The following is a 13,225-nucleotide window of genomic DNA, read 5'->3' as shown; positions in this document are numbered from 1 at the left end:
TCAGTATACTTCAAATATACTGAACATTGTTTGTTACAATTTGTTCACTGTACTTTAAGAAATCCGTATTTTTTATGACATTTGTAAAAAGTAGATACAAATAAATACGAAACTACTATGAATGCACACTAAAGTGCTGACACACTCACCTAAAATGTGGGACTTAAGCAGTATGTTAAACTGCAAGACTGACAAGACATTTTTGACAAAGATACATGTTCACATGATGTTGCAATATATTCAGAAAATTATTTACTAAACAGAAAACAAATGGGTTGTTTGTAATATTGTACATTTTTCCCCACTGTCCTACCAGGAATTTTTCAAAAATATATCTGTCAACCAAGAAATAAGAAAAAAATTAGACTTTATTAGGATAATTATAGGATATGATTTTGTTTGTGTTTTCGCTCATTATTAACAAAGAACACACAGGTGGATTACTTTTATGGTTTGAGGCTTTATTTGTTTTTAATGTTTTTCTCATTCCTAGAACTACAGTGTCAAATCTGGTGATGGATGTTTGTCACCATAAGATTGTTATGTTTCTTCTAATGTTTCATTGATACACTATGCCCTACTGCCTTCCATATCAAGCAGAGTACACTGACACTCCATTCCAAGTTTGAACCACTTGGACAAGGGGACTATTATTCAATACTAGTGTGTATGATTGTGTTTGTTTCAGGCTAGTACCACCGTGACACTGGGCTACCCAACCCTTGTAGCACACCTGGTGTCCCTACATCTGACCCAGCCCATATTTGTAATGCCCCAGAAACCCAGCTCCCCACCTCTCACACTCAACCCGGTCTTCACACCCATTTCACACGAACTGCCGTGTGACCTACATCTGCTCAATCTGAGAACTATGCAGAACAAAGATGACAGTCCTGAGCTGAAGTATGTGCCCCGGGACACGGCGGCCCTGCTGCTGCACCGACTGGCCTACGACTGTTCCTACCCGGTGCTGGGTTTGTCGTGTGTTGCCACGGACCCCAAGGTAAGATCTTCTCACAGATACAGTAACAGTGGTGTAAATTAGACTGGTTCATGTCTCAAACATTTGTCAAGTAGGAATTCTTTCACAAAAGATTTTGTTCATTCTCTTTCCAGCAAATCTCAGGGTATTTTTTAGGTTCATTAGCCGGGCGGTGACCAATTTATTTTTCACTAATCCCCGACTGGGACGTCATGCAGATTTTTCTCAAAATCAGTCGTGCAGGTGTCTTGCATAATATGGAAATAGAGTGTGAATTCTGTTGTATAACCCTTCTTTTTGGAGCACATTACCAATGTGACAGTCATTAGTGTGAGTGAATGCATCAGGATATGGTAAGAGCACACTACCAATGTGACAGTAATTAATGTGAGTGAATGCATCAGGATATGGTAAGAGCACACTACCAATTTGACAGTAAGTAATGTGAGTGAATGCATCAGGATATGGTAAGAGCACACTACCACTATGACAGTAATTAATGTGAGTGAATGCATCAGGAAATAGGTAAGAGCACACTACCAATGTGGCAGTAATTAATGTGAGTGAATGCATCAGGATATGGTAAGAGCACACTACCACTATGACAGTAATTAATGTGAGTGAATGCAGCAGGATATGGTAAGAGCACACTACCACTATGACAGTAATTAATGTGAGTGAATGCATCAGGATATGTTAAGAGCACACTACCACTATGACAGTAATTAATGTGAGTGCATGCATCAGGATATGGTAAGAGCACACTACCAATGTGACAGTAATTAATGTGAGTGAATGCATCAGGATATGGTAAGAGCACACTACCACTATGACAGTAATTAATATGAGTGCATGCATCAGGATATGGTAAGAGCACACTACCAATGTGACAGTAAGTAATGTGAGTGAATGCATCAGGATATGGTAAGAGCACACTACCACTATGACAGTAATTAATGTGAGTAAATGCATCAGGAAATAGGTAAGAGCACACTACCAATGTGACAGTAATTATTGTGAGTGAATGCATCAGGATATGGTAAGAGCACACTACCAATGTGACAGTAATTAATGTGAGTGAATGCATCAGGATACGGTTAGAGCACACTACCACTATGACAATAATTAATGTGAGTGAATGCATCAGGATATGGTAAGAGCACACTACCACTATGACAGTAATTAATGTGAGTGAAAGCATCAGGATATGGTAAGAGCACACTACCACTATGACGGTAATTAATGTGAGTGAATGCATCAGGATATGGTAAGAGCACACTACCAATGTGACAGTAATTAATGTGAGTGAATGCATCAGGATATGGTAAGAGCACACTACCACCATGACAGTAATTAATGTGAGTGAATGCATCAGGATATGGTAAGAGCACACTACCACTATGACAGTAATTAATGTGAGTGAATGCATCAGGATATGGTAAGAGCACACTACCTATGTGGCAGTAATTAATGTGAGTGAATGCATCAGGATATAGTTACAGCACACTACCACTATGACAGTAATTAATGTGAGTGAATGCATCAGGATATGGTTAGAGCACACTACCACTATGACAGTAATTAATGTGAGTGAATGCATCAGGATATGGTAAGAGCACACTACCAATGTGACAGTAATTAATGTGAGTGAATGCATCAGGATATGGTAAGAGCACACTACCAATGTGACAGTAAGTAATGTGAGTGAATGCATCAGGATATGGTAAGAGCACACTACCACTATGACAGTAATTAATGTGAGTGAATGCATCAGGAAATAGGTAAGAGCACACTACCAATGTGACAGTAATTAATGTGAGTGAATGCATCAGGATATGGTAAGAGCACACTACCAATGTGACAGTAATTAATGTGAGTGAATGCATCAGGATACGGTTAGAGCACACTACCACTATGACAGTAATTAATGTGAGTGAATGCATCAGGATATGGTAAGAGCACACTACCACTATGACGGTATTTAATTCGAGTGAATGCATTAGGATATGGTAAGAGCACACTACCAATGTGACAGTAATTAATGTGAGTGAATGCATCAGGATATGGTAAGAGCACACTACCAATGTGACAGTAATTAATGTGAGTGAATGCATCAGGATATTGTAAGAGCACACTACCAATGTGGCAGTAATTAATGTGAGGTAATGCATCAGGATATGGTTAGAGCACACTACCACTATGACAATAATTAATGTGAGTGAATGCATCAGGATATGGTAAGAGCACACTACCACTATGACAGTAATTAATGTGAGTGAAAGCATCAGGATACGGTAAGAGCACACTACCACTATGACGGTAATTAATGTGAGTGAATGCATCAGGATATGGTAAGAGCACACTACCAATGTGACAGTAATTAATGTGAGTGAATGCATCAGGATATGGTAAGAGCACACTACCACCATGACAGTAATTAATGTTAGTGAATGCATCAGGATATGGTAAGAGCACACTACCACTATGACAGTAATTAATGTGAGTGAATGCATCAGGATATGGTAAGAGCACACTACCTATGTGGCAGTAATTAATGTGAGTGAATGCATCAGGATATAGTTACAGCACACTACCACTATGACAGTAATTAATGTGAGTGAATGCATCAGGATATGGTAAGAGCACACTACCAATGTGGCAGTAATTAATGTGAGGGATTGCATCAGGATATGGTAAGAGCACACTACCACTATGACAGTTATTAATGTGAGTGAAAGCATCAGGATATGGTAAGAGCACACTACCACTATGACAGTAATTAATGTGAGTGAATGCATCAGGATATGGTAAGAGCACACCACCACTATGACAGTAATTAATGTGAGTGAATGCATCAGGATACAGTAAGAGCACACTACCAATGTGACAGTAATTAATGTGAGTGAATGCATCAGGATATGGTAAGAGCACACTACCAATGTGACAGTAATTAATGTGAGTGAATGCATCAGGATATGGTAAGAGCACACTACCAATGTGACAGTAATTAATGTGAGTGCATGCATCAGGATATGGTAAGAGCACACTACCAATGTGACAGTAATTAATGTGAGTGAATGCATCAGGATATGGTTAGAGCACACTACCACTATGACAGTAATTAATGTGAGTGAATGCATCAGGATATGGTAAGAGCACACTACCACTATGACGGTAATTAATGTGAGTGAAAGCATCAGGATATGGTAAGAGCACACTACCACTATGACGGTAATTAATGTGAGTGAAAGCATCAGGATATGGTAAGAGCACATTACTAATGTGGCAGTAATTAATGTGAGTGAATGCATCAGGATATGGTAAGAGCACACTAACACTATGACAATAATTAATGTGAGTGAATGCATCAGGATATGGTAAGAGCACACTACCACTATGACAGTAATTAATGTGAGTGAAAGCATCAGGATATGGTAAGAGCACATTACTAATGTGGCAGTAATTAATGTGAGTGAATGCATCAGGATATGGTAAGAGCACACTAACACTATGACAGTAATTAATGTGAGGTAATGCATCAGGATATGGTAAGAGCACACTACCAATGTGGCAGTAATTAATGTGAGTGAATGCATCAGGATATGGTAAGAGCACACTAACACTATGACAGTAATTAATGTGAGTGCATCCATCAGGATATGGTAAGAGCACACTACCAATGTGGCAGTAATTAATATGAGTGAATGCATCAGGATATGGTAAGAGCACACTACCACTATGACAGTAATTAATGTGAGTGAATGCATCAGGATATGGTAAGAGCACACTACCAATGTGGCAGTAATTAATGTGAGTGAATGCATCAGGATATGGTAAGAGCACACTACCACTATGACAGTAATTAATGTGAGTGAAAGCATCAGGATATGGTAAGAGCACACTACCACTATGACAGTAATTAATGTGAGTGAATGCATCAGTATATGGTAAGAACACACTACCAATGTGACAGTAATTAATGTGAGTGAATGCATCAGGATACAGTAAGAGCACACTACCAATGTGACAGTAATTAATGTGAGTGAATGCATCAGGATATGGTAAGAGCACACTACCAATGTGACAATAATTAATGTGAGTGAATGCATCAGGATATGGTAAGAGCACACTACCAATGTGACAGTAATTAATGTGAGTGAATGCATCAGGATATGGTAAGAGCACACTTCCAATGTGACAGTAATTAATGTGAGTGAATGCATCAGGATATGGTTAGAGCACACTACCACTATGACAGTAATTAATGTGAGTGAATGCATCAGGATATGGTAAGAGCACACTACCACTATGACGGTAATTAATGTGAGTGAAAGCATCAGGATATGGTAAGAGCACATTACTAATGTGGCAGTAATTAATGTGAGTGAATGCATTAGGATATGGTAAGAGCACACTACCAATGTGACAGTAATTAATGTGAGTGAATGCATCAGGATATGGTAAGAGCACACTACCAATGTGACAGTAATTAATGTGAGTGAATGCATCAGGATATTGTAAGAGCACACTACCAATGTGGCAGTAATTAATGTGAGGTAATGCATCAGGATATGGTAAGAGCACACTACCACTATGACAGTAATTAATGTGAGTAAATGCATCAGGATATGGTAAGAGCACATTACCAATGTGGCAGTAATTAATGTGAGTGAATGCATCAGGATATGGTAAGAGCACACTACCAATGTGGCAGTAATTAATGTGAGTGAATGCATCAGGATATGGTAAGAGCACACTACCAATGTGGCAGTAATTAATGTGAGTGAATGCATCAGGATATGGTAAGAGCTCACCACCACTATGACAGTAATTAATGTGAGTGAATGCATCAGGATATGGTAAGAGCACACTACCAATGTGGCAGTAATTAATGTGAGGTAATGCATCAGGATATGGTAAGAGCACACTACCAATGTGACAGTAATTAATGTGAGTGAATGCATCAGGATATGGTAAGAGCACACTACCAATGTGGCAGTAATTAATGTGAGTGAATGCATCAGGATAAAGTAAGAGCACACTACCACTATGACAGTAATTAATGTGAGTGAATGCATCAGGATATGGTAAGAGCACACTACCACTATGACAGTAATTAATGTGAGTGAATGCATCAGGATATGGTAAGAGCACACTACCAATGTGACAGTAATTAATGTGAGTGAATGCATCAGGATATGGTAAGAGCACACTACCACTATGACAGTAATTAATGTGAGTGAATGCATCAGGATATGGTAAGAGCACACTACCAATGTGGCAGTAATTAATGTGAGTGAATGCATCAGGATATGGTAAGAGCACACTACCAATGTGGCAGTAATTAATGTGAGTGATTGCATCAGGATATGGTAAGAGAACACTACCAATGTGGCAGTAATTAATGTGAGTGAATGCATCAGGATATGGTAAGAGCACACTTCCACTATGGCAGTAATTAATGTGAGTGAATGCATCAGGATATGGCAAGAGCACACTACCAATGTGGCAGTAATTAATGTGAGTGAATGCATCAGGATATGGTAAGAGCACACTACCAATGTGACAGTAATTAATGTGAGTGAATGCATCAGGATATGGTAAGAGCACACTACCAATGTGGCAGTAATTAATGTGAGGTAATGCATCAGGATATGGTAAGAGCACACTACCAATGTGACAGTAATTAATGTGAGTGAATGCATCAGGATATGGTAAGAGCACACTACCAATGTGGCAGTAATTAATGTGAGTGAATGCATCAGGATATGGTAAGAGCACACTACCAATGTGACAGTAATTAATGTGAGTGAATGCATCAGGATATGGTAAGAGCACACTACCAATGTGACAGTAATTAATGTGAGTGAATGCATCAGGATATTGTAAGAGCACACTACCAATGTGGCAGTAATTAATGTGAGGTAATGCATCAGGATATGGTAAGAGCACACTACCACTATGATAGTAATTAATGTGAGTAAATGCATCAGGATATGGTAAGAGCACATTACCAATGTGGCAGTAATTAATGTGAGTGAATGCATCAGGATATGGTAAGAGCACACTACCAATGTGGCAGTAATTAATGTGAGTGAATGCATCAGGATATGGTAAGAGCACACTACCAATGTGGCAGTAATTAATGTGAGTGAATGCATCAGGATATGGTAAGAGCTCACCACCAATATGACAGTAATTAATGTGAGTGAATGCATCAGGATATGGTAAGAGCACACTACCAATGTGGCAGTAATTAATGTGAGGTAATGCATCAGGATATGGTAAGAGCACACTACCAATGTGACAGTAATTAATGTGAGTGAATGCATCAGGATATGGTAAGAGCACACTACCAATGTGGCAGTAATTAATGTGAGTGAATGCATCAGGATATGGTAAGAGCACACTACCACTATGACAGTAATTAATGTGAGTGAATGCATCAGGATATGGTAAGAGCACACTACCACTATGACAGTAATTAATGTGAGTGAATGCATCAGGATATGGTAAGAGCACACTACCAATGTGACAGTAATTAATGTGAGTGAATGCATCAGGATATGGTAAGAGCACACTACCACTATGACAGTAATTAATGTGAGTGAATGCATCAGGATATGGTAAGAGCACACTACCAATGTGGCAGTAATTAATGTGAGTGAATGCATCAGGATATGGTAAGAGCACACTACCAATGTGGCAGTAATTAATGTGAGTGATTGCATCAGGATATGGTAAGAGAACACTACCAATGTGGCAGTAATTAATGTGAGTGAATGCATCAGGATATGGTAAGAGCACACTACCACTATGGCAGTAATTAATGTGAGTGAATGCATCAGGATATGGCAAGAGCACACTACCAATGTGGCAGTAATTAATGTGAGTGAATGCATCAGGATATGGTAAGAGCACACTACCACTATGATAGTAATTAATGTGAGTAAATGCATCAGGATATGGTAAGAGCACATTACCAATGTGGCAGTAATTAATGTGAGTGAATGCATCAGGATATGGTAAGAGCACACTACCAATGTGGCAGTAATTAATGTGAGTGAATGCATCAGGATATGGTAAGAGCACACTACCAATGTGGCAGTAATTAATGTGAGTGAATGCATCAGGATATGGTAAGAGCTCACCACCAATATGACAGTAATTAATGTGAGTGAATGCATCAGGATATGGTAAGAGCACACTACCAATGTGGCAGTAATTAATGTGAGGTAATGCATCAGGATATGGTAAGAGCACACTACCAATGTGACAGTAATTAATGTGAGTGAATGCATCAGGATATGGTAAGAGCACACTACCAATGTGGCAGTAATTAATGTGAGTGAATGCATCAGGATATGGTAAGAGCACACTACCACTATGACAGTAATTAATGTGAGTGAATGCATCAGGATATGGTAAGAGCACACTACCACTATGACAGTAATTAATGTGAGTGAATGCATCAGGATATGGTAAGAGCACACTACCAATGTGACAGTAATTAATGTGAGTGAATGCATCAGGATATGGTAAGAGCACACTACCACTATGACAGTAATTAATGTGAGTGAATGCATCAGGATATGGTAAGAGCACACTACCAATGTGGCAGTAATTAATGTGAGTGAATGCATCAGGATATGGTAAGAGCACACTACCAATGTGGCAGTAATTAATGTGAGTGATTGCATCAGGATATGGTAAGAGAACACTACCAATGTGGCAGTAATTAATGTGAGTGAATGCATCAGGATATGGTAAGAGCACACTACCACTATGGCAGTAATTAATGTGAGTGAATGCATCAGGATATGGCAAGAGCACACTACCAATGTGGCAGTAATTAATGTGAGTGAATGCATCAGGATATGGTAAGAGCACACTACTAATGTGACAGTAATTAATGTGAGTGAATGCATCAGGATATGGTAAGAGCACACTACCAATGTGGCAGTAATTAATGTGAGGTAATGCATCAGGATATGGTAAGAGCACACTACCAATGTGACAGTAATTAATGTGAGTGAATGCATCAGGATATGGTAAGAGCACACTACCAATGTGGCAGTAATTAATGTGAGTGAATGCATCAGGATATGGTAAGAGCACACTACCAATGTGGCAGTAATTAATGTGAGTGAATGCATCAGGATATGGTAAGAGCACACTACCAATGTGGCAGTAATTAATGTGAGTGAATGCATCAGGATATGGTAAGAGCACACTACTAATGTGACAGTAATTAATGTGAGTGAATGCATCAGGATATGGTAAGAGCACACTACCAATGTGGCAGTAATTAATGTGAGTGAATGCATCAGGATATGGTAAGAGCACACTACTAATGTGACAGTAATTAATGTGAGTGAATGCATCAGGATATGGTAAGAGCACACTACCAATGTGGCAGTAATTAATGTGAGGTAATGCATCAGGATATGGTAAGAGCACACTACCAATGTGACAGTAATTAATGTGAGTGAATGCATCAGGATATGGTAAGAGCACACTACCAATGTGGCAGTAATTAATGTGAGTGATTGCATCAGGATATGGTAAGAGAACACTACCAATGTGGCAGTAATTAATGTGAGTGAATGCATCAGGATATGGAAAGGGCACACTACCACTATGGCAGTAATTAATGTGAGTGAATGCATCAGGATATGGCAAGAGCACACTACCAATGTGGCAGTAATTAATGTGAGTAAATGCATCAGGATATGGTAAGAGCACAATACCAATGTGACAGTAAGTAATATGAGTGAATGCATCAGGATATGGTAAGAGCACACTACCAATGTGGCAGTAATTAATATGAGTGAATGCATCAGGATATGGTAAGAGCACACTACCAATGTGGCAGTAATTAATGTGAGTGCATGCATCAGGATATGGTAAGAGCACACTTCCAATGTGACAGTAATTAATGTGAGTGAATGCATCAGGATATGGTTAGAGCACACTACCACTATGACAGTAATTAATGTGAGTGAATGCATCAGGATATGGTAAGAGCACACTACCACTATGACAGTAATTGATGTGAGTGAAAGCATCAGGATATGGTAAGAGCACACTACCAATGTGGCAGTAATTAATGTGAGTGAATGCATCAGGATATGGTAAGAGCACACTACCAATGTGACAGTAATTAATGTGAGTGAATGCATCAGGATATGGTAAGAGCACACTACCAATGTGACAGTAATTAATGTGAGTGAATGCATCAGGATATTGTAAGAGCACACTACCAATGTGGCAGTAATTAATGTGAGTGAATGCATCAGGATATGGTAAGAGCACACTACCACTATGACAGTAATTAATGTGAGTGAATGCATCAGGATATTGTAAGAGCACATTACCAATGTGGCAGTAATTAATGTGAGGTAATGCATCAGGATATGGTAAGAGCACACTACCACTATGACAGTAATTAATGTGAGTGAATGCATCAGGATATGGTAAGAGCACACTACCAATGTGGCAGTAATTAATGTGAGTGAATGCATCAGGATATTGTAAGAGCACACTACCACTATGACAGTAATTAATGTGAGTGAATGCATCAGGATATTGTAAGAGCACACTACCACTATGACAGTAATTAATGTGAGTGAATGCATCAGGTTATTGTAAGAGCACATTACCAATGTGGCAGTAATTAATGTGAGTGAATGTATCAGGATATGGTAAGAGCACACTACCACTATGACAGTAATTAATGTGAGTGAATGCATCAGGATATGGTAAGAGCACACTACCAATGTGGCAGTAATTAATGTGAGTGAATGCATCAGGATATGGTAAGAGCACACTACCAATGTGGCAGTAATTAATGTGAGTGAATGCATCAGGATATGGTAAGAGCACACTACCAATGTGGCAGTAATTAATGTGAGTGATTGCATCAGGATATGGTAAGAGAACACTACCAATGTGGCAGTAATTAATGTGAGTGAATGCATCAGGATATGGTAAGAGCACACTACCACTATGGCAGTAATTAATGTGAGTGAATGCATCAGGATATGGCAAGACCACATTACCAATGTGGCAGTAATTAATGCGAGTGAATGCATCAGGATATGGTAAGAGAACAATACCAATGTGATAGTAAGTAATATGAGTGAATGCATCAGGATATGGTAAGAGCACACTACCAATGTGGCAGTAATTAATATGAGTGAATGCATCAGGATATGGTAAGACCACATTACCAATGTGACAGTAATTAATGTGAGTGAATGCATTAGGATATTGTAAGAGCACATTACCACTATGACAGGAAATTATGTTGGTGACGTTACCAATAAAAATGGCTCCTTGTATGCCCCCCCAAACTTAATCCATCTAAGCAACATCTATATGCATAAAGGGAATGATTTAGTTCATTTTTGTTCTAATGGTCCATTTTTTATGATATTTTTGCTGTCTTTGTTTGTCTGTCCTTGAGATTAACATAAGACTTACTGATTGTTCTGCCTCTGTGTTAAGGTTGTCTCAAAGTTCCTCTGAGTTCCCCTTTCTGCTTCCAGGTAACATTTGAGAATCTGTTCAAAGATCTGAAAGTGGAGAAGCTTGTGGAGACCTCCCTCACACTGATGCATGACTATGGGGAGGTGGACCCTCAAACTGCTATCCAAGTCGATGCCATGGAGATCAGCGCATTCCGCATTAAACTCAAGTGATCACTGATCATCTGCAACATCACATGGTTCCCTGGTGCCGTGGAAAGCTTTTCAATCATTTTAGCTATACTGTATCAAGCTCCACAAAACACCTTAGACACATCTGTACAAATGTATACTTGCAGACATCTGTACACTGATATACTTGCAGACATCTGTACACTGATATACTTGCAGACACATCTGTACACTGATATACTTGCACACACATCTGTACACTGATATACTTGCAGACATCTGTACACTGATATACTTGCAGACATCTGTACACTGATATACTTGTAGATATCTGTACACTGATATACTTGCAGACACATCTGTACACTGATATACTTGCAGACATCTGTACGCTGATATACTTGCAGACACATCTGTACACTGATATACTTGCAGACACATCTGTACACTGATATACTTGCAGACATCTGTACACTGATATACTTGCAGACACATCTGTGTCTGAGTAGGGTATTGATGTTAAGGCAATGACGTACAGTGTAATGGAGTATATTGATACTCTTTAAACATTCTCGTCCTAAGTATCTCCCGGGACATCTCTGAACAGGGCCACAATTCACAAATTGCTTCTCTCTTTCTTCATTCTTATGGTGATCTGATTTGTTTAAAATCTCTTCTCCTAATATTAGTCCTGTCCCCATATAAGGCTGCCTGAGGATAATGAGGGTCATTGATAATACTGATCCACATTGACATCCCATATCTCATGATGCAAAAAACAAGAAGATGTAGATTCTTGCTCCTGCTTACAAGCATTGATCCGGAGGGGAGGCTGTGCCCCTGGGTAGGGGGTGTAGGGGAGGCTGTGCCCCTGGGTAGGGGGTGTAGGGGAGGCTGTGCCCCTGGGTAGGGGGTTGAGGAGAGGCTGTGCCCCTGGGTAGGGGGTGGAGGGGAGGCTGTGCCCCTGGGTAGGGGGTTAAGGGGAGGCTGTGCCCCTGGGTAGGGGGTGGAGGAGAGGCTGTGCCCCTGGGTAGGGGGTGGAGGGGAGGCTGTGCCCCTGGGGAGGGGGTGGAGGTGAGGCTGTGCCCCTGGGTAGGGGGTTGAGGGGAGGCTGTGCCCCTGGGTAGGAGATGGAGGAGAGGCTGTGCCTCGGGGTGGAGGGGAGGCTGTACCCCTGGGTAGGGGGTGGAGGAGAGGCTGTGCCCCTGGGTAGGGGGTGGAGAAGAGGCTGTGCCCCTGGGTAGGGGGTGGAGGGCAGGCTGTGCCCCTGGGTAGGGGGTGGAGGGGAGGGGAGGCTGTCCCCCTGGGTAGGGGGTTGAGGGGAGGCTGTGCCCCTGGGTAGGAGATGGAGGGGAGGTTGTGCCTCGGGGTAGGGGTGGAGGGGAGGCTGTTCCCTTGGGTAGGGGGTGGAGGAGAGGCTGTGCCCCGGAGTAGGGGGTAGAGGGGAGGCTGTACCCCTTGGTAGGGGGCGGAGGGGAGTGTGTACCCCTGGGTAGGGGTGGAGGGGAGGCTGTGCCCCTGGGGAGGGGGTGGAGGGCAGGCTGTGCCCCTGGGTAGGGGGTGGAGGAGAGGCTGTGCCCCA

At 40.9% G+C, this 13,225-nt stretch overlaps 1 protein-coding gene across 5 annotated transcripts in view; it reads left to right on the top strand.

Annotated features, from left to right (window-relative positions):
- LOC124122870 (alpha-mannosidase 2x-like) overlaps positions 1 to 12,690 on the top strand; it is a 116,353-nt gene extending 103,663 nt beyond the window's left edge. For 2 of the 5 annotated variants that reach the window (XM_048395098.1, XM_048395097.1), the window contains exons 22-23: positions 689 to 1,003; positions 11,533 to 12,690. In XM_048395098.1, coding sequence (XP_048251055.1) covers positions 689 to 1,003; positions 11,533 to 11,685 — 468 coding nt within the window. In that variant the 3' untranslated portion in view covers positions 11,686 to 12,690. The remainder of the gene's footprint in view (positions 1 to 688; positions 1,004 to 11,532) is intronic. The other 3 variants (XM_048395100.1, XM_048395101.1, XM_048395099.1) reach the window with 2 other exon arrangements.
- Positions 12,691 to 13,225: the final 535 nt, after the last annotated feature.

This window comes from Haliotis rufescens, unplaced genomic scaffold (assembly GCF_023055435.1).
Source record: "Haliotis rufescens isolate VD_foot unplaced genomic scaffold, xgHalRufe1.0.p SCAF_14, whole genome shotgun sequence".
Lineage (NCBI taxonomy): Eukaryota > Metazoa > Mollusca > Gastropoda > Lepetellida > Haliotidae > Haliotis > Haliotis rufescens.
The sequence above is the reverse complement of the archived record's forward strand: the minus strand, read 5'-3'. Positions and strand labels throughout refer to the sequence as shown.